General features: G+C 53.7%; 1 protein-coding gene across 8 annotated transcripts in view; it reads right to left on the bottom strand.

Moving 5' to 3' along the window:
* The window catches only part of CAMK2B (calcium/calmodulin dependent protein kinase II beta), a 95754-nt gene that overhangs the window by 39733 nt on the left and 34708 nt on the right, over positions 1-21313 (bottom strand). For all 8 annotated transcript variants that reach the window (XM_084798537.1, XM_084798536.1, XM_084798535.1 and 5 more), the window contains exon 2: positions 14489-14583. In XM_084798537.1, the coding sequence (XP_084654663.1) occupies positions 14489-14583 (95 nt within the window). The remainder of the gene's footprint in view (positions 1-14488; positions 14584-21313) is intronic.

Raw genomic sequence — 21313 nt, 5'->3', positions numbered from 1 at the left:
TTGCTACAGCCACAGCCAGAGCAGAATGCAGGGCAGCAAGGAAAGAGCTCGCAGTCCTCACCCCAGCTTATGCACAACTTATCTTCCCAGCTGCTGGTGTGAGTGTGGGTGTACATGCGCAACTGTGTATGCACGTGTGTGAGTCTGTATGTGTGACTGTGTGCATATGTGCATGTGTGTGTTTACATGTGTGAGTGTGTGTATGTGTGCATGTGTATGACTATGTGTGAGTCTGTGTATGTACACATGTGCATGCGTGCATGAGTGCGTGCATGTGTGTGTGCATGTGCATGCATGCGTGCATGTGTGTGTGACTATGTGTGTGAGTCTGTATGTGCACATGTGCATGCGTGCGTGCACGTGTGTGAGGAGTGTGTGTGTGTGTGTGTGTGTGTGAGAGAGAGAGAGAGAGAGAGAGAGAGAGAGAGAGAGAGAGAGAGAGAGAGAGAGAGGAGAGAGAGAGAGAGAGAGAGAGAGAGAGAGAGAGAGAGAGAGAGAGAGAGGAGAGAGAGAGAGAGAGAGAGAGAGGAGAGAGAGAGAGAGGAAAAACAGGCTTTTCAGCACTAGCACTAAGGACAGTGGCTGCCTCCTTGCCAAGACTGGGAGGGGGTTGGACAGGGAGGGGGTGGAGTCGGCATTTAAACCCCTGCCTCTTGCAGTGCTGAGCCCTTCCCAGAATGGAGAACCCATAATGAATATGCCAATCCAACCCTCAGAGGGGTGCCTTCCTCACTAGGGGAACTCCCTAGGGCCAACAGAAGAGGAAGAATGCAGGCTCCAGCTTAAAAGTGCTGTTTAGGAGGTGTGCAGACTAGTCTTTGGCTCTCTGGTCCCCAGTGCTGGAGAAAACTGTCCACCTGCAGAAGGCAGACCTGGCTGAGCCTTCTCTGTGGCCAATGCCTGCCCGAGGTGGGCAGTGTGGTCTAGGGTATGGACCACTGTGGAAACACACTTGTACCTTTATTTGGGGCAGCTATGCCCACAAGAGGCTCGTCCTTGGAACAAACCCAGGAGGCTTTTTTACCCCCTCAGACTCAGACCTCAGCCCACGGTGTCACCAGAAGCCCTTGCCTCCTCACTCCTTTCGGATAACCAGCCCCAGTAAGCACTGGGATTCTCTTACAAAATATATTCAAGTCCCCTTATGGAGTGTAGCTGGGGGTGAGGGGGTCACCCCGTGTCTCTCTCTCTCTGACAGGAAGCTCAGAGATGGAGCTCCTGAGCCCCATCACTTTTTAGGAGCTCAAAGGTGATGAGAATTTGCACCCCAAACAAGAAAAGGGCACATAGGGGGCTGTATATAAGCTGGCTCATTTACTTTGGCAGTGCCACACACGTACACTTGTACACACACACACACACACACACACACACACACACACACACACACACACACACACACCTGCTGTGCCAGAGAGCTGCTTAAGGAAACTCAGGCAAAGATGTGCTATTTTTTCCCCCTGCCAGAGGAACATCCCTCAGATAGAATAGAGCATTCATCTTCATTCCCATAAAAGTACTTATCAGAAAATAACAAAACAAAAAATACCCAACACTATTTTACTCAAAATTTTTACTAAAGCGGAGCCTGCAATTATCCACCCGCCTGCCTGCCTTCTAATGATAGTGGAGTGTCCCGAGACGCCACCCTCGGGGATGCCGAGGCCTGAAAGCTTTTCTAGGTGATTCTGCCATGATCTCAGGGTGCAGGCCTGGCTCGCTAGGTAGTCTATGCAGCCAGCCACAGACCTCAGGTGTCCCCAAGCTCAGCGGCATGTTGTGGGGCCCAACGCTGGGCACCAGCGAGGTCCAGGCCCTCAAGAGACCCGAGAAAAGAAACGGCTCCAACAGTGCCTGCACACCCATGCTCGGTGAGTCACAGCAGGGCGAGGCAGCCTATCTCCCCCCACACAGGATGCTTCCCTGCACCAGCAGAGCAGGTGACCCAGTTCAGCCTCAAAGCCAAGGCTTTTTCTTCCATACTCAGGGGCTGTGACAAAAGCCTTATCCTGCATCCTCCGCAGCCTGCACCTTCCACACTGAAGAATCTCTCTCCTCTTGCAAATGCTCCTACAGAGTTACAAGCAAAACAGGCAAGGGCCCAGTGACAAGGCTTGCCTCCTCCCACACCCCATGGCCCCATGAAAGCCACTGTAAGACCCGGACAATCTGAATCACCCGCTTGCAGGAACTGAGCCCATGCAAACCTCTTACATCCCTGGGGAGGATGGTTTATGACTTAAAGCTCAAGCTGCCTTTCTGGCCCAGGAGCTGCTCCTTCTACGGCTTTTGGGCACTGATGTGACTCTCTCAGGGTTCAGGGAGCAGCATGGAACGATTCCATGTCACTATTCAAGTGACAGGGCTAGTGTCCATCACTTTACAGGTGACAGAGGCAGGGCCTGCCCCCCAGGTGCTGGCAGCTAGGCCATAGCTTGTGACATGTCCTTCCGAAGCACCTGCCACACGACAGGCACCATCTGTGAGTGTTACAGGTGGTGACCTGTTTAATTCCAAAAGTGCCCCCAAGAGGCAGCGGTTAGCAAGCTGGCAGCTGAGGATAGGAGGGACAGCCCACCTTTAATCTCCTCCTGGGTGTGGCTCCAGATATTCAGCACCTGGAGGCTGGGGGGGGGGGGAGGGGAGAGGGGCCATCAGGCCTCACAGGACAAGCTGAAGTGACATTTGTAGCCAATCTCTGCAAGTGACTCTCATTCCCTGCCCCTTTTTCTAGAGACATAAGAAGGCATAGATTCTTTTCCCATTCCATGCACCTTCCCCTCCCCCCAGTTCTCCACCCTCGTGCCCCCCCAACCTGCTCCCTGGCAGAGGTGACTCACAGCAGGGAGGGGGTTGGGGTGGCAAGTGAGAGGAGCCTACAAGCAGGGGACAGGAGGGACGTGGGTGGCATCCAGCCCTGCCAGCTGCAGGCTGTCATGGGAGGACACTGGGTGGGACGGAGGAGGGGCAGGGAGAGGGAGACGTGAAGCCCACTTGCACAGGAGGGGCGCCCTTCCCTCACTCCCATCTGTGGTCCTGGGCCTCTGCAATTCTGGGAACCAGACCCCACAGGCAGCTGTACAGGCATGACTCTCATATGTCATATGGCCTGGGATAAGTGACACTCCTTTGCTGGTCCTCACTTGGATGACAGGAACAATGACAGTGTCTGGTCCCAAAGGATTGCCGCTGGACTGAGCACATAACTGTGTTGAGGGTACACACCCATGCCTGATGTAGGGCAGATAGATTCAGGGGGTCTCCCCACTTATCAGTGGGCATCCCAGCACTCACCCCAGGGAGGCTGCCGGTGATCACGGGGGCACTCCATTCTGTAAGGAGATTCAGGATCTCTGAGGGGACCTCCAGAGATACGCAGCCCAAGTTAGTGGGGGCAGCAGTGGGTCCCTGGTCGCACTGCCCTTGCTCAGATGCACAGGAGGCTAGGAAAGGGCTTGGCCACAGCTTCCTAGGCTCTGCTTTCTCAGGCTAAATCAGCTGCCTTGAGTATAAACCTAAAGCCAGAAACGCTGACTCAGGTGGATGTCAGCCTGCCTGTGCTGCCCCGGGGGTTGGCTGTAGGGACACTGGATGAGGAGGAGCTGGAAGTTCCTGATGGCCAGGGCATGTCACAGGATTCTGGCCTTCCCCAGTGAGCAGCCATGGGACATGGATGGCCAATAAGGTTTTGGTTGAATGTCCAGGAAATTGTAGCTACTCGCAAGGTCCACTGGAGGGCTCAGTCTCTCCCCATTTCAAGGGGGCAGCAAAGAAGCCACATCCATCGTTGCTGGTCCTGCTCAAAAGCATCAAAGACCTGTGGCGGAGAAGGCCTTTCTCCACCCTGATTCTCACTGTCATCACTCAGGGAGCACCATGCCTAGCCGGTGCTCCAGACTGCAGAGGGACCAAGGCCCTGTCCCTTTGCCTTCGGCTATGTGCAAAGACCTGTCTCAAGGTCACTGGCTCCCCTGTGGGTCCTGCTCTTCTCATCTCTCTCAGACACATACCTCAGCCTAGGAGTCAGTCTCCTGACATCTCAGAGGCCCCAGAAGAGCCATGTCACATAACAACTGGTGCATTGGCCCAGCATAGCCCGCTAACAACACACCTCAATCCCAAGTCCCATCCACCTGGTCCCATCCACCTGGTCCCATCCACCTGGTCTCATCCACCTGGAACTTTAGCATCAGGATTTCGCACTCCCAAGGGACAGCGTGCTCAGGGACCCAGTTGCCAATTCTTTGTGGCATCGAACCACAAGACTGGGGATTATGGGACATCCTTGACCTTTATACATGGAGTGGCTTTGATGCCCTGGTCACCATAATTTGACTAGCACCCTATAGACCCTGTGTGAGTTTCCAAAAGGCAGAGTTCAAATCTCAGGCCTGGTGCAGGTTAGGCCAGGGCCAGTCAGGGAGGCCTTGAAGCTCCAACCTTGGATTTGTTCAGGGAATGGGAGGCTGAACTGGGTGGCGTTTCTGAAGAAAGAACGTCACTCAAGGGGAAAAGCCCCAGACTGGTTCACACTGGAGATAAACCAGCCCAGAGTATGCAGGCTGCAGAGGGGTCTGCCTACTGAGTCTTGGGGACACAGCTGGTACAGAGGCTGAAAGTGGATCACGGGCAGAGACTATTTCTTTTGAAAGACAAGTGGCTCTTGTGAGTGAGCAAAGAACCCTGCTCAACCCCTGGGGGGAATGGCTTCTGTCTCTGCAACACTGGCCTTGAGCAGGCCTGGGAGAGCTCCCTCACTCCTTCCAGAAGGAGTTCTCCAAGGTTGCTCTCCAAGAGCCTCAGGGGAGTCGGTAGGCACTTGACAGGCGGAGGTGATCATGAGACAGCAGTGGAGACAGATGGTTCTGCTTAACCACCAGGACCAGAGACAGCAAGGATTTCCAGTCAGGCCCACACTCGAGGCTGAGGGATGGCAGGCCAGAGATGTGGAAAGAGGTGGCTCTCGCTGTGGCTTTTTGTACAGTTTTGTTCTTAAGAAAGCGTCAAGGCAACTAGCAATTAACTCGACAGCATCAGCCAGCAGTCACTGCAAGAAGAGGCGTCTGTGTGCGTGTCCCACAGCTGCCTGCCACCCCACTGGCATCGAGAAAGGAAGCGGACTCTAAGGGGACCCTGACCACCTGCAGGCAGCACACAGTTCTCCCAGGAACTGCCACCCACAGCACAGCCGTGGGCCTCTGAACTATTCCCCAACTAGTGAGGATGGCTGTCATTCTGGGGCCTGGGCATGTGGGCTGCAGAGCTGGCAAGGACGCTATCTTCCCTCCACAGGGTCATTTGTCATTTCAGCTGATGCTCCACTCCTAGGTCCCTCCTCAGAAACAAGAGCCTTCTCTCTGCACATGGGCGCAGCTTGGCTTTGAGGCAGAGATGTGGTTTGGCGTTCCTGCTCTCTTACTGCCAAACTGACATCTTGCAGCAAGGTTGTGAGATGAGGCCTAATATTGGGGTCAGTGCTGTGTACTGCAGCAACAGAGAAACTAGGAAGTCCTCACATGCTCATGTGTACCCCCAGATCAGTCTCTGGGGATAGTACTGTAACCCACCACCACCATCTCCTCTTCTACCACACCACCACCACCACCATCACTACCACCAACAGCAGCAGCAGCACCATCACCACCACAACCACCAACAGCAGCAGCAGCACCATCACCATCACCACCACCAACAGCAGCAGCAGCACCATCACCACCACCACCACCACCACCATCACCACCACCAGCAGCACCACCATCACCATCACCACCACCACCACCATCACCACAGGGCACAGCATCTCCTACTCATCCTTGCAAGTCACAGAATTATGCAAACATGCTTCTGTGGGGACCTGGGTCGCCTCTCCTTTTGCATAACACACAGCCTGTCTCCCCCCATGCTGCTGATTCCCTGTGTTCACCAAGAGCAGCCTCGGGGTCTGCACGCACGCTCTTCTCTGGTCTCTGAGTTCACGTGACTGCAGCTGGAGACTCATCTCATGTGACCAGTGTCAGCTATTGTGCTGGTCACGCCCATGGCCCTGGGACAGGACTCCTACATCACTGCCTATGAACAGGAATGGATCTAAGTGAGAGGCCTGGACTCTGACGCTTCAGTTTTGTCAGCTGTCGAGTTGAGCAACCGCTGTCCTACAGCAGCTGTCCCCTCTCCCAGCTCTGGGGCCATCCGTCTACACCTAAGGTGATGTCTCCCCACACACAGGTCCCAGGGCAGCCTACCTCTCCAGATACCCATCAAAGAGTCCTCCAGGGACGGTGGGTGAGCTGTGGCTCTCTCTGTGCTGGAGACAGAGCACGTATGGGATCAAGAGTAAGAGTGTTTGGGGTCAGTGGCCTCCAGAGTACAACACTCACTCGCTGTTTTTACATCACAGGCCGCCTCAAGGCTAAGGGCTACATTCCCGCCATGGTGTCCTTGTGCCTACCCCTCTGCCTCTCCCTCCCGACTATGCCCACCTCCTTCCTGTCCTGTCCAGAGACTGCAGCTACTGCCCAGACCTTCGCACGGATTCCACACTGAACACCTAGGACCCAGTCTAGCCTGAAGCCTGCTCCCAGGAGGCTAGGAAGCACTGGATACAAGGGGAAAAAAATTAGCAAGCGAGCTTGTGTGGCTCCAGCCCAGCCCCCCTATACAATGCACAATATTCACTGCTGTTCTGGGCTCTACCCCCAGCCAGCCACCTAAACCATCCAGAGAGATCCTGTCACATTTTATGCAGTCAGAGAAGCCCGATACACAAGCATCTCCAGTCAGCTGAGGCCAGCTTGCAGCACAGGACAAGGAGGGGAGTTGGCCTTGAAAGCAGCTTTGTCATCTTTGGTGTCAGCATCCCACTGTGGGGACCATCTTCTCCTAGTGAGAGAAGCCTGGGCCTGTTGGGTCTCCAGCCTCAGGTCTGCAAACAGCATGGACCATTTCACACCAGGCCTTAGGCTGCAGCTCCTCTGGGTGACACTGAGCCGGGGAAGCATCCTGACCTGGTTAGCCTGGCCTCTGGGACAGAGGCTCCCGCAGAGTGAGAGGGGATGTCTGCCGGAGTCTGCCGCACCTTTTAGGGCTCTCTGAAGCTGTTTTCCATGTGGCCTCCAGCTCTTCAGAATGTCCACCACCCAACCAGCACCACTCAGTGGTCCCCAGCCCTTTTCCAGGCCCTGCTCCTCTGTGAGTGGCTTGGGACTCGATCTCACTTTCCTTCCATGTTACTTACTACCCCACCAGCTTGGTACCCAGATTCAATCTGCACAAAGCTCGCCTCAAGCCCTTGCAAGCCCATTTCTTTTTAAATTTAAATCTTATGTATATGAGTAGTGTCCCTATATGAATGTCTATATACACGCATGCCCGGTACCCACAGAGGCCAGAAGAGGGTATCAGATGCCCCAGAACTGGAGTTACAGATGGAGTGATGAACCTTCCTGAAGATGCTTGGACTCCATTCCAGGTCCCTCTAGAAGAGCAGCCGGCGATCTGAACCACTCAACCATCTCTCCAGCCCTGTCAGTCAGCTCCCTGAGTACCTACCATTGATTATCAATGCAGCCGTGGGGCATCCCTTTCCCTACTGGGATGGGCCCAAAGTCCAAGCCAGGAGAGATGAAATGAGCTGCTGAGAAACAGGCCTCGAACAGGGGTCCACACGGTTGGCCACGGGCACCTGGGACCCTGTGTTCATCTTCTGTGGTGGGTGGTAGGTGGCAGGCAGGACTCCTCCAGACTTAAGGGATGGATGTTAGAGCTAGAAAAAGCAGGCCACCCTGAGCCAACCTCACCCATTTTACAGAAGAGGAGGCTGAGGCAGGAGGGCCCAGAACCCAGCCCTCACAACTCCCTTGCTACAGGGCATCCCCAGGAGCCTCTCCGAATGCCCACCAGCTGATGAGGCTCAAAACCCCAACCATAGCCCTGCAAGAAAGTTCCCTGCACAGGAACCGAGGACCAAAGGACCCTAGGAGAGCCGGGCTCATGGACAGCCCTTCCCTGATGACTAGGGGCCCATGAGGATGATGGCATCTTCCTCAACTACCACCACCCAGGGGTGGGCTTGTGTACAGTACAGTTAAGGAGGCTCCAAAGATTAACCCTTGCCAGCCACTTCCAACTACACTGACCCCAGTCTTTGGGACCCAGCCCTGGGGCACCTCATCCTTTCTCTAGCTCACAGGTGAGGCCCCCAAGAAGCAGGGGTCTCCAGTCAAGGACTGTCTCTCCACTCCTGGTTTTTCTCTGGGTCTAGATGTCAGAAACTTAGACTAAACCAGCTGAGTTCATGAACTGTCTTCCACAGCCTTGCTTGCTCTACCAGATAAAACACGGGATGCTAGGGTAAGTTTAAGTTTCTGGCAGACTTTAAAGATCATTTTTAGTGTAAGAATGCAACATGGGACATAGTTATACTTAATCTTTTATCTGTTTATAATAAAATAAATAAAGCCGCTCATCAGTTAAAAGATAAAAACTGGTCATCAGATGCTAAATCTCGAAAACTCAGTCTGGATTCCTGATTCAGATGAGGAGATGAGGAGCCCTCCCATCTTCACCTGTCCCCCATGCCCCATAAGCCCAAGTGCAGTCAATAGAACAGAGCAGTTTCAGGCAGACGCAGGCACCAGGGGATGGGTACTTCACAAGGAAAGGCATTCCACACCCCAAGCCCCTCAGAAACACCTCTGGGCTCCCACTGAAAGAGGTAAGAGTGTGTGTGTTCGACTGGGGAGATGGGAAGGAGGAAGATGTCCGGGAGGAGAGGGCACTGCCTGTAGTGCCAGCTCAAGCTGCCGTGCACTGCAGTGCCTCATCTGCTGCAGTTAACCCAGTTCTGTGGATTCTGTGTGCGTAACCCTTGGGTAGGAGGGTTTGGGGGTTATGGGTAGTGAGGCCAAGAAAGGCACACTGCCAGCTACTGTAAGAACCTTGTGTGTGGACCCTCTCTCCAGCATTTCTTCTCCTGGATGCAGCCTCAGCACCCCAGGACCCTGAGACATCAGGATGTCACTCTATGAGCTTTAGGCAGGGTGTGTCCCCTAATGCAGCCTTCAGGTGGCCAGGTGCCAGGCGGGCAGCTGGGTCTAGCTGGGCATAGGCCTGAGGGCAAAAGGGGCTTGCTGGACTTCGATTCTCATCTATGAGGGCAGCCCACCTGTGAAGGCAGCTCACCTGTGAGGGCAGCACACCTGTGAGGGCAGCACACCTATGAGGGCAGCCCACCTGTGAGGGCAGCACACCTGTGGGAGCAGCACACCTGTGAGGGCAGCACACCTGTGAGGGCAGCACACCTGTGAGGGCAGAGCACCTGTGAGAGCAGCACACCTGTGATGGCTGGCCTGTCAGTGATATGAGACCCCACCTGGGACATCTGACTCCCACCTGTGAGCCCTCTGCCTGCCCCAGCTGTGTTCTTTTACTCACTAGCTATGGGACTCTGAGATCCCTCGGCTTCTTTTCAGACTGATGCCTTCTATGCACCTGATAAGTCCGTGTGGTTTTGGGAGTGGGCAGACAATCTCTTGGCAGCAATGTGGACCCTGAGGAGAGCACACTCAAGTTCCCACAGCAGAGCTGAGGAGCAGGCTCGCCATTCACACAGTCCCTTCCACGTATAGTCACTAACCAGGGTGCCCTTTGCACAGGCTTCCGAGGCTGCAGCTTACCTCCATACAGGGCCTACAGAGACAGCAAAACCACCACTAAAGGGGCAGCTGCTTAGTGTGATCGTGGATGGAGGGAGCAATGACAAATCTGTTTCTAAGACCCCTGTGCCTAACGATCTTGCTACCTCAGTCAATTAATTTTCCTTTAACTGCCTTTGTTAAGACTAGTCCAATAATCTCTAATTATTCAGTACATTTACAGACTGAATGTCTCACAATTCTCTATTTAGTTAAGTATTAAAATTTAAAATCTGAGTGTTGTGGCCTTTGATGTGGTGTGTGTGACTCTGAGCACTGTCATTTACTTGAGGCCTTGTCTCTTCTGGGCTCTATACCAACTTCCTCTTCCTCCTTATGCACCTGGAAAGACCAGAGCTGTCCTCCCCACTCTGGGTGCACTGGATGTGGGGGCCACAGTGCCCCCATAGTCTTGGGGATGTAGGAAAAAAATCTGAGGAAAAGCGGCAACCCCGTCTCTGCAGTGAACTTGAATAACAGATGTAAATGAAGGTGGCCCGCAGCTGTCTGGACATCCCTCAGTGTTTTGGGGGCCCCCATCCCTTCTCTCTACTTTAAGAAGTCTGAACCCAGCTTATAGGAAGGAGGAAGTTGGGACAATCGCACAGAGACTGCCCAGAGAGCTGGACACAATAGGTGGGTGGCATGGTGCTGTAAATTCTTAGCTCCAGGCTGGGAGCTGGCGGGCTGCAAGGTGAGCCACTGGCCCAAGGCCTGCCCAGAGGCCAGCTGCACGGAGAAAAGGGCTGAGTGAGCAGGGGACAGCAGTGTCCATGTGAAGCCACTGCCATCTGGCCAGGTAAAGGAGCAATGGGGAAGGGGCTGCAGGCATGACTACACCCAGCCAACCAGCACATCCCGAGCATCTCTGTTTTCACCTGGGAAAACTGAGGTGTGTAGGGAGAACCCATGAGGTCATAAGACAGAGCTGGTGCCAGGCATTCCCTCAAAAAGGAGTTAGTTACACACCTTGCAGCGGACAGCTCACCTGACACCCTCTCTCTCACCTCTTCCAAAGGGTGCAAGAGGCTTAGGGAGCCTTGGGCACCTAAGGGCAGGCAGCTGGGGCAGCAGGGATCACGGGACAGAGAAATGCAGACAGTGGTGGGTGGTGAAGGCAGAATTCTGTCTGCCAATCAGAACCAGGAGGGACTCTCCACAGTGCCACCTCCTGGGCATCACTGGCCTCTCAGCACTGTCATCACCATCCCTCATGAGGCAGGCTGTGGACACAGAGGGAAACAGAGGCAAAGCCCACAGCAGTCAAGGCAAGGCCAGCTCTGGCTTCTCATCAGACTCAGGTTTGATCCAAGGTCAGCAGGGTCAGATTCCTTGCTGGACCTTCCATTGGCCGAGATCCTGGGGCCAGGGAATTTCAGCAGGGTGTACGTGCTACGGGCACAACTGAGACACTACAGCAGGATGGTAAGCAGTCTGCAGTTTGGGGGCACAGACAGGCAAGACCCAGCCAAGAGATGGGTGTTTGAAAATATTTGAAATTCCTATCTTAAAAAGTTCATCATAGGGTGATGGTGGGGAGCTCAAGAAAAGCCAGGGCTGGGCAGTGGGGAGACCCTCAGTGGAACAAAGTAGCCAGGGTCAGCTTGGCCTCCTGAAAGCCAACCACAGCAGAATGTCCCTAGACAAAGAATAACGGGAAGAAGGTGATGGGGTGGTGGGAGGGGTTGGGGGGGGAGGAAGTGTTGCTGATGTTCATAATTTCAGACCCACTCTTCACTGCTGCTCCACCACCCACCATGCAGCCCAGCCGGCATGGGATGTGCGCTGTGGGCAGGGAGCCGGGTCCATGATAAGGCTTTCTCCCGCCCAGGCCTCAATTCACCAGTCAACACATTACAGCAGCCTGGTGGTTAAAGGGGTCCTGGGCACCCCTGGTCAGGAAGAAGCAAGGGCCGAGTCAGGAGAAAAAAAAAACACAGACCAAACCTTAGGGGTTCAGATTTCCTCTCCCTTCAATTCGCACCCCCCCCAACCTGTGAAGCACTTTGAGGATATAAGTGGGGGGTTTGATTATATAAATGGGGGTGCGTGATTAATTCCACAGAGGCTGCCAGATGCTATGGAAAAATACCCAGACGGTTTTCTGCTTGAGCCTTACAAACTTCTACTCAACCTCATAACACTCAGGCAACTTTTGCAGTGACTTTTTCTGACCTCCCGGAAACTCCTTCCCAGCCCCCCCCCCCCCGCATGTGGGGTGGATCTGTAGGAAAAGCGAGGGTCTGTCTAAACATATCTGGGTCTTATATTGGCCTGCAGGTAAGATTAAAAGTGAAAGGGGGCCAGAAAAAAAAAATGGCAGGGACAAGGTGACCTCAAAGAGGGGCGGGCCACACAGGGCTAAGTTACGGGCAGTGGGGAAGTGGCACAAATTCTCCAACTGTGAAGAAATGAGCCCAGTGAGCTGCTCCTATGAGGTCGGTCATACGGCCTGCAGAGGTCCACCAGCCCAGCTGGGGCTTGGGCCTTACATCTGCACCTCTGTGGGATGGGGCCAAGGTCAGCAGGGCTTCTGAGGGCCCATGAGGACCAAGGAGGGCTGAGGAGTGGCCGCTACCTCTCGGGGATGGGGGGAAAGGCAATTGGGATTCTAGTCGCCTGAGTGAATGCGTGTGGATGGAATGGGGTGTCCGACAATTGAGTTGACTGAGAAAGCAGCATGCGCTGGTGAACGTAACGCATGCAGCTTCTACTGAGCAGCTGGCTTGGCCAGGTTTCCAGCGGGTCTGCTAGCATGGCCAGGAGCTAGCACAGAGCTGGAAAAAGAACAGTCTTTGTTCAAAAGAACAGCACACAACACCGAGAAGCACCCCTAAGTACCAAGAGGCCCCTGTGACGGCGAAAGAGACAGGTGGGATAAAACACCAGTGTGGCAAATGCTGGAGAGGTCCAGGAATGGTGACAGCACCCAGGAAGTGGTGCTGACACAAAAGGTGCTTGGACACCTCCTGGGTACATGAGGCCTGTGTTCCATCTGCCCTATGATGCCAAGAACATCTCACACCTGTGTGCAAACCAATACTGACTGTGGCGGGGAACCCAGGAACTAACCTGAGGTTTGACACAGTGCCCATAGCAAGCCATCTGTGGGAGTTAACTCCAACATTGTCACCATCAGCGTGACCCACGCAGACAAACACAGACACATTCATACCACACAGGGACACCGAGACATACATGTGTGTGTGCGCACACACACACACACACACACACACACACACACACACACACACACACACCCCTAATGTGCTTCGAATCATGAGCCTCCTCTCCTTTGTGCCCTCAAGTGTGTGGGCTTCAGGGATATAGCCTGGATACCCACAGGAACTGACCTCGCACTGGCCGTGGGCTCACTCTGACCATGGAGGGCTCCACACTAGTCCTGGGTCTTGTCAGAGAAGAAGCAAGCTCATAGGCCCGGATCCTGAATCACAGCTCAGGACAAGGGCAGGATGGAGGGACGGCCCAGTGACAGCAGGAGACCAGCGTCTAGCCAATGAAGAATCTCACCCAATGCCCCGCCTTGTTCCCTGCTCATGCAAGGCTTCTGCATATTATTGCCCTCCCTGGCTCTTTGGGGCTGGGGGGTCCAACATGGAGACTAACAAACCCCAGATATTACTCGGTGATAGGGGTGAAGATAACATCTGGGCATGGAAGTGTCCTGGGGCTCTAAAGATCACCATCTCAGGCTGAGAGAATGCTTCCAGGAAGAAACATCTGAGAGCCTGATGATCTGGTATACAGCAGGTGCTCAGGCATGCTTATGCATATGTTGATAAAGTGTAGGGGTGGGGGTCAGCCAGGTGGCCTGTGGGTTGTCAGACTGTAGACCCTGCAGTCAGGGAAGCAGTTCACACCCTCAGCATGCCTGCTGGATGAGGCCTCACCCCTGTCCTAACTCAGCCCCCAAAATATCTCTCAGTCAGGATGAGGGAGAGCAGGGCTCCTTGGCCCCAATTAACTCAGATTTTAGTCTGGAAGTTCACTCATGCTGCCATGTCTGAGGACGGGAGGAGGAGGAGGAGGAGGAAGGATGTGGGAACAGAGGGGTGACGTGGCAGTGCCATCTCACACTGGCAGCCACCCACTCGCTACCCCCAAGGCCTCATCAATCCTCCAGCCCACCCTACTCGGGGACTCCATCCAGGTCCCTACACAGTTCTATAACTCCCGCCCCCTCCACTTACTTTTACCCCATCCCCAGGAAGTCACCAAGAAGGTGGCTTCTGATAACTGGCCTGACTGAAATGATGTGCCCTGCCCCCATGCAGGCTCTGGTTCTGTCTGTCTGGGTGCCCTGCCCAGCCAGCACCATGTAAGAACCTTCTTTGCACACCTGCAAGCCTGTAGAAGGCTCCCTGGGGCAGGCAATGCTGTAACAGAAGACTCAGTTAAGGGTCTATCTGAGATACCCCTGGTGAGCTGAGGTGACCCCACTAGCAGCAGCCTTGCCATCACCCACCCACAGCTTGGAGTCACTGCTCTTCCTTGCCCATAGTTTTTAAGGAAACATCACCTTGTCCCCCTCAGTGCCTCACCATCATGAGAACCCCTCTCTTCAGATCTGGGATGGGGACCCAGCAGGCTTGGGAAAGAGGTCACATGGGGGCAACCCCCAAATCGGAGAGTGAACGTTGTGGTGGGTCTGAGGGTAAATGACTCCCAGGTCCAGACAGACCAAGGCATCTTGAAGGCCTTGGCTTTCCTGGTGTCCTCACCACAGTCCCAATAGGCTGAGACAGCCCCCACCCCAAACCCCTGCTGGGTCCTACCTCTGGCAGACAGCTTCTTGGTATTAATGATCTTGGCTGCATACTCGTGGCCGGTACAGAGCTTGACGCAGCGTCGGACCACAGAGAAAGCCCCCCTGGAAAGGACACAGGGCAGAAGACAGACACGGGGGAAAGAAAAAGAAAGAAAGAAAGAGAGAAAGAGAACCAATTAAACTCCAAAGACTTGTAGAACCTTGCCACTGCCAAGCCTTGGGCACATGGTCAGTGGCCAAAGGAAGTCTATGCCCTTCCCACACAGTTCCTGGCCACCCTACTTGGCACCAGCAGGACAGGGCCAGACAAATACTCCTGTGGTGACTTTGTGGAGAGGCGTACTAGCCATGCCTTTATAACACCAGGTCCTGATCCATCGGTCAGTTGGAATGAAAGGCACCTTCAAGTTCATAGCACCCCGCATGTCCTTCCAAGGGGCAAGGCCAGGCTGGAGGGCAGGCGTACTGGAAATCGGTGATGCCAGACACAGGGACTCATGGGAGGTCTTATGGAGAGAAACATTACATTGCCTAACTGCCAAGACAGAGGCAAGGACTCCCTGGGAGTACAGCACGGTGCCTGTATCACAGAAGGGGCCACAGAGGTCCAGGGTGGGTCACAGTAAGAGAGTACACACCCATGGGGGTGACATAAGGGGACAGCAGCAGCAGGAGAGGCTCTGAATGCTGCCCATAAAGCTGGCCCACGGAAGCCAGCACCAAGGGGGAGAAAAGGCTGAACCAGGCTAAACACTTCCTGGTCTGGCCCCTCACATCTATCTCTGTACCCCTAAAGTACTTTGCTCAGATCACCACAGCTCAGATAGTGAGCATCATTGTTTCTTTTTGGTACAGTATTTTGAAATGAACCTTTGAGATATATATATCACTTTCCTAGGAAAAAGTAAATAACCGCCTTCCATCTGATTGGCTGAATGGCTCATGCCATTATGGCCAGCAGTTACACTCCACAGCCACTGAGCTCAGTCCTACCCAGGCCGGCCACCGTGGGCCAGCTGCTGTGACCCTAAGGACAGGGTCAGGGCTGCTCAGGGGCGGGGGTGGCAAGCGTGGCATGCGTTTAATCTGTAGCTTCTTGTTCCATTTTTCCACTGATGTGTGAGTTACAGACTCAAAATATCCCTTTGTAAGGGAAATGTAAAGAAAGAGTTATTGGTGTGGTTTCCACACCCCCCCATCCCCCCTCCACCTCTCCCGCCCCCCCCCCCCCCGTTTTCTTCTTTCGTTTTGTTTTTGGCCATGTTAGACAGAGCCCAGAGCCCTGTGCACTGTAGCGAAGTACTCAGCCTCTGAACCATTCCCTGCCCTGCTACTGTCTTTCACCACCACTGTGTCTGGCAGGCTTCCTCATGTCTGTCACTTCCTGGTTACACAGACTGATGTACCCCTATGAGCCTCAGTTTCCCCATGTAAATAGTCTGGCTCTGTTCCAGCCAGCCTTGTTTTGCTGTGCGCCCTCGCCTTGCCTTTGCTCGGTGCCTGAGATGCCATCAGTGTCATTCAAGCCTAGAGTGCACAGTGCCTGCAGCCCGACTGTGCACCCTGCATCCCAGCTGTGCATCCTCTGTGAGGTCTAGGCCAGCTCCTGAAGGGAGTGGAAAGTCTAAGCTTTGCATTGCCAGGGGCAAGGCCTCACAGGAGGCCAAGCTGCTGTGCAGCTCTGAGATGTCAGATACTTTCTCAGTTGGCGAGTCCATATACAAAGCAGGACAGAGGACCCCCACATACACTCTTATCAGCAGAGTAGGCTCCCAGCTACCGACGAGACCCAGGGAAGGACACGAGTGTCTGTGAGCCACAGCTCTCCCCAGCGGGAAGCCATCCACACACAATATTATCAAGAGTCTGTGGCGAGTGGACAGTCTACAGACTGCTCAGCGGCTTCCTCCCGAGTCCGGATGCGCCCTCCTCTTTTTCTCTACAGAAGGCTCTATGCTGTCAGCTCAGGTTTGGGCTCGGCACCTAGCAGGGGTGGAATAAGCCAGGCCTGGGTGGCTGCCAGAGGGACAAATCAGGGACGATGCTGTAAGGCAGAGAGGCACAGGCACAGCCAGGCAGCCAGCAAGTTCTCAGGAGGACCAGGCAATGGTCCTACTGCTTGGCCCCTGCTTGGCGTCAACCACAGCAAGACTCCCATCCTAGCAAAGCAGGGAGAAGGTGGCCGCTGCGTGCTGAGGGTAGGAAGGCTGACCCTGGATGACCACTGTGCCCGTGCTCAGTGCCTCCGGGCCACCTCTTCCATCTCTTTGAAGCCAGCCCTGAAGAGGGCTCATCACCATCCCCCTAGACCACTGCAGGTACGGGGAAGCAGCTGCAAAGTCACCCTCTCCTTCCCCAGTGTCTCTGCCACTTGCCAGGTGCCACTGTCGCAGGAATGCCCCCTGTAAGCAGCTACAGACATGTTTAGCATGTATCGTACAGCCAGGGCCTGGGGGTTCCCTAACGCCTTGGACATCTTCAAGAGCAAGGAGCCAATGTCATGGCTGTTCTCCTCAGGACTCACAGCACCTGTTTCCCCACAGTACCTGTCTCTCAAATGTATAATTACCGTGAAACAATATGGACAGAGATTCTTGGTCTAGACCGGGACCCTGTGCCTGCCTCGGGCTAACTCAGATGTATCATTCAAGACCCAAGTCAAACAACTCAGTCTCCTCTAAGTGTTGTCCCTTCACAGGACCTCATAATAATTTCTCCAGTTGTTAGCGTCCCTGACCCCACCCGACCCCCATAGTCTGTAATGCCAGACCTAGGACTTCCTTCAAACCAGGCAAGCACGCTGCCATCTAGACTCCCTTCTTACCTTTTTAAAGATACCAAGTTGCCCAAGCAGGCCTTGAATATTTTTTAAATCAAGAACTACCATTATTTGATGTTTTTATGTCTCCATTTTTAAAAACTGGAAAGAAAAAAATTTCAATTCATAATGTTTTAATTTTGAGTACTTTATAGATGTACACAATGCATTTTTATCGTAGCCATCCGACTCCTCTCTTCCAGCTCCTCCTGGATTATCCCAACACATGCCCTTCCCAACTTAGTTTTTCCCAGACTCCTTAGACTTTAGATCTTTCTGTTCCTCGTCTTGAGTAGCTCGGATTCGTTTCTCCACTTTATTGTGACCATTTATCTGCCCACTTCTGCCCTTCTCCACTGTGACTGCAAGCAGGCTTCAGTTTACCCACCCTGATTTCTGGAGCTAGGCCCAGCCCTCAGTCTGACATGGAAGTCAGGACTGACTGGAAGTGTCACGGGTTAGCTATGGATGCTAGAGCTGCCAGCCCTTGGTGCTGGTCCAGCCCAGCAGAGTGGGCGTGGCTTCAGGAGATTGGCAGGAAGTAGGAGGAACCTGAAATGGCTCATCACAAAAGAGGGGTTCGCTCAGGTGCCTATGGAATGGCCCAGAAAAAGGGGGCCACCTAACAACATTAAGGTTTCATGGTCAGACTCAGAATGAGCAGAGGTGAGGATGGGGGGGGGGGCAGACAGACACATGGGTAGGCTTGAAGCCTCGTCTTGAAGATGCCCAAGGTGTCACAGTCCCGCCTTGCTTGTATGCTAAACTTGTGTGGCCACTTGCCGGGGCATTCCTGTGACAGTGTCACCTAGAAAGTGGTAGAGTCACTGAGGAAGGAGAGAGGGTGGTTATATAGATGTCTCTCCATACCTGTAGTAGTCTGGGAGGCGGGTGGCTATGATGGTGAGGAGCCTTGTTCAAGGATGAGTGAGGTAATCCCAAGGCACTGAGCCCGGGGCACAGAGGCACAGGCAGGCCGGATGGGCAGTGGCAGTGCTCACCTTGAAAAACACTACTAGCTCTCAAACCAGGCTATCCACTCATAGCAACAGGGGCCGAAATGGATCCACGGGCAGAAAAAGGTCCAGTGGGAGCTGGATACACCGGGGCTTCCGGCCCACACTCCTGCTAGACACTGGCACGGACTTCGTCTCAACACCAAGGTCACATGTGAGACACCTGGTGTGGGCCGCCTGCTTCAGAACTGAGTAGACAGTGATTTGAATAATAACTTGTTCAGATCACAAGGCCCCAGGGCACCAGGCCCGGCACGTTACAGGGCTTTTAAAATCAAATAAAGCTAATTAAAACAAGAAAATATTCTCTGAGCCCTGACTCACTTGAAGGCTCCAAACACTGCCTCATTTACAACAGGATCAACAGTACCTAAAAACAGGTCCTGAGAGAAAAGGGGAAGAGTTAATTCCATGCAGGATTGCAGCCCTGAAGCCGGGCAGCCCCAGTCTCTCCACACGTGCCTCATCACTGGGGTACAGTCTCCTCTGCGAGTCCTGGGGAAAGGCTCCAGGGGAAAAGAACCAGTCCTGTCAGATGACCACAGACGATGACAGGAAGTGTCAGAAGGTGCTCAGTCTTCAGGAAACACATCTGCCTCTAACTTCTCCACAGCTTGGCAATCCCTAGCCTATGACAGTCTGGCCACCTCCTATCCCCAGCTTTGCTGCCCTTCACAGGCAGCATCTGGCTTCAGGGTTTCCAAAGGCCCTGGCTCTGCAATGCCGCCAAGCCAGCCAGCACCAGGAGCCTGCAAGCCCATTGCTAATTATCTGTGGCTCCCATGAACTACGTTAGAACTCCCTTCCCATGCTCCTCTAGGGCCCTCTCTGCCCTATTCCAGACCTTGCTAGTTGCACCTTAGCCCTCTCCTGCTGTCCAGGATGCCCTCTGCTGCCTCATCACAGCTACTGTAGGGCTGAAACCGATGTCCGTGGAGGAGGTGGTAGACCAGTAGTCTCACGTCAGTAGTTACTGACTCTGGTCAAGATTCCCGTTGGGGAGGGTCAAGTCACTTTCATTCTGGCAAAGACTGAGTTACTACGGTCCCCAGTTCTTGGAGTATGGTTAAGACCCTGGTAATGCTATCCTCTGTCAGACTCTGCTCAGGCGCCCTCTGGGGACTTCAGATGACAAAGGGAATAATGGCTGTTCATTTTCTTGTAGACCGTGTCTGGGTGAGAGGAGGTGATCCATGCAGAAGTCAGCATTGCCCAGCAAGCATTAAGCACATGATTCTGCATCCAGGATGGTATAGATGGGGAACCAGACCCCTGTAACCCCCACAACAGGCCTCAGAGTCAACTGCAGACTGCCCTCGGGATGGCTGAGCCAAAGGGGTGTTGCTGGCCTCCCCTCAAGGTTTGGATCTTCTCCCCTTTAGTGGACATTCCCCCGACTCCTTCCTCTGCACCCACACCATACCTTATGGCTTCTTCCTGCCAGCCTGGGCTTTCCTGCCTCTGTCTTGGGCCTCTGCTAGCCTGGGAGGAAGCTAATTATTTGCATAAGTACACCTGCCACCAGGACTTTGGCCCTCTCCCACAAACGCCTTTGGTTGCCTGACAACGAAGTACAGTGCATTTCACTTGCTCCCAGAAGCCAGTTACAATGGCAGCCCAGAGCTGAGTCGGGGACTGACTTTGCCATCCACAGGGGCTCCTGTGTTTCAGGGAGAAAGATGACCAGGAGCCCTGAGGAAAAAAACGAAACCCCGAGCCTGGTGGCCATTTATGAGTGGATGTTTCCCAGTCAGCTCCCTTGACTAAGGGCCCATGTAGGTCAGGCATATGCCCCAGGAACAAGCACCGTACCCCCAGACGTCCCCCCCAGAAGATTCTCCTAACAGATCCAGTCCATCAGACCCCTCAGCAGACCCACCCAAGCAGAGCACCACAGGGGGTCCTCCTCAGCAGGGCCTCCCCACCAGATCCACCCCAGCAGAACTTTCTGAATAAGTTGAGCTGGCAACGGGTGTCTTTCCTGCTTTAAATTACTACATGGCTGTTTTGAAACCTCCTCGGACCATTTGTCGTCTAATCTTCTGACCTGGTCAGGTCCAGTCATGCTCTACTGATAGAGAAGGAGTTAAAGACAGACCAGTGGGTAGGTATAAGTCATCAGGGGCACACTGAGGACCTTCATAGTTTATTCTTAAATTGCTATTTATGTGCTGACCTGAACAAAATACTTTTCTCCCTCTGATTATAAGTTCTTAAAAGTGAAGAGGAAGATTTAAAAAATCATCTATCTACCTATCTGTCCATCCATCCATCCATCCACCCATCCATCCATCCATTTATCCTAATCTAAGTTGAGGTTCTCTAGGCTGACTCTGAACCCCTAAGTGGCCAAGACTACAGACTCACATCAACACGCCTAGCCCTTTCCTGTTTTAACACTGACCTAAGCAAGTTGCTGGAAACACTAACCTCTGCTTGGAACAAAGTGTTGATGTTACTGCAAGAAGTTTCTCTAATTTGCTGTTCAACTTCTACCCAACAATTCAAGAACAGGGCCCGCCTAGCCACCTGTCACCACCAGGAGTTGTTTTTGCATTCTCACCACTAGGATTATAATGTTTGCAACAGAGTAACCACGGTCATTAGGAACACACTGGAGTCACAGAGGCCTTCCTAACCTGCACGGCTCCTGTGCAGGTGCAGTTCTGCATCCTGTGCAGACTCCTTGCTGCACAAGAGTGGCTTGTCTGCTTGTCCGCGGCTCCCTGTCTCCAGCACTACTCCACGTGCCTCACCTCAGACACCTCTTCAACAGCGCAGTCTGAGCAGTGAGCATTGCTTTGGTGTGAGGACACCTCGCGAATGACCTGCAGCAGTGGACCTCGAATACTCCGCTGGCCCTGCAGTGAGAGCCCGTGAGGAGAGCACACCTGAGGTGGATCATTCTAGACAGAAGCAAAGCCCCTCACAGAGAAGCGCTTGCTGTCCAGTACCACAGGCCGGAGGGCAAGCTAAGCTTCTGGGCTGTCTGTCCAGC

This window comes from Acomys minous (assembly GCF_964271855.1).
Source record: "Acomys minous genome assembly, chromosome: 10".
Taxonomy (NCBI): domain Eukaryota; kingdom Metazoa; phylum Chordata; class Mammalia; order Rodentia; family Muridae; genus Acomys; species Acomys minous.
This window is presented reverse-complemented; position numbering and strand designations above follow the sequence as displayed.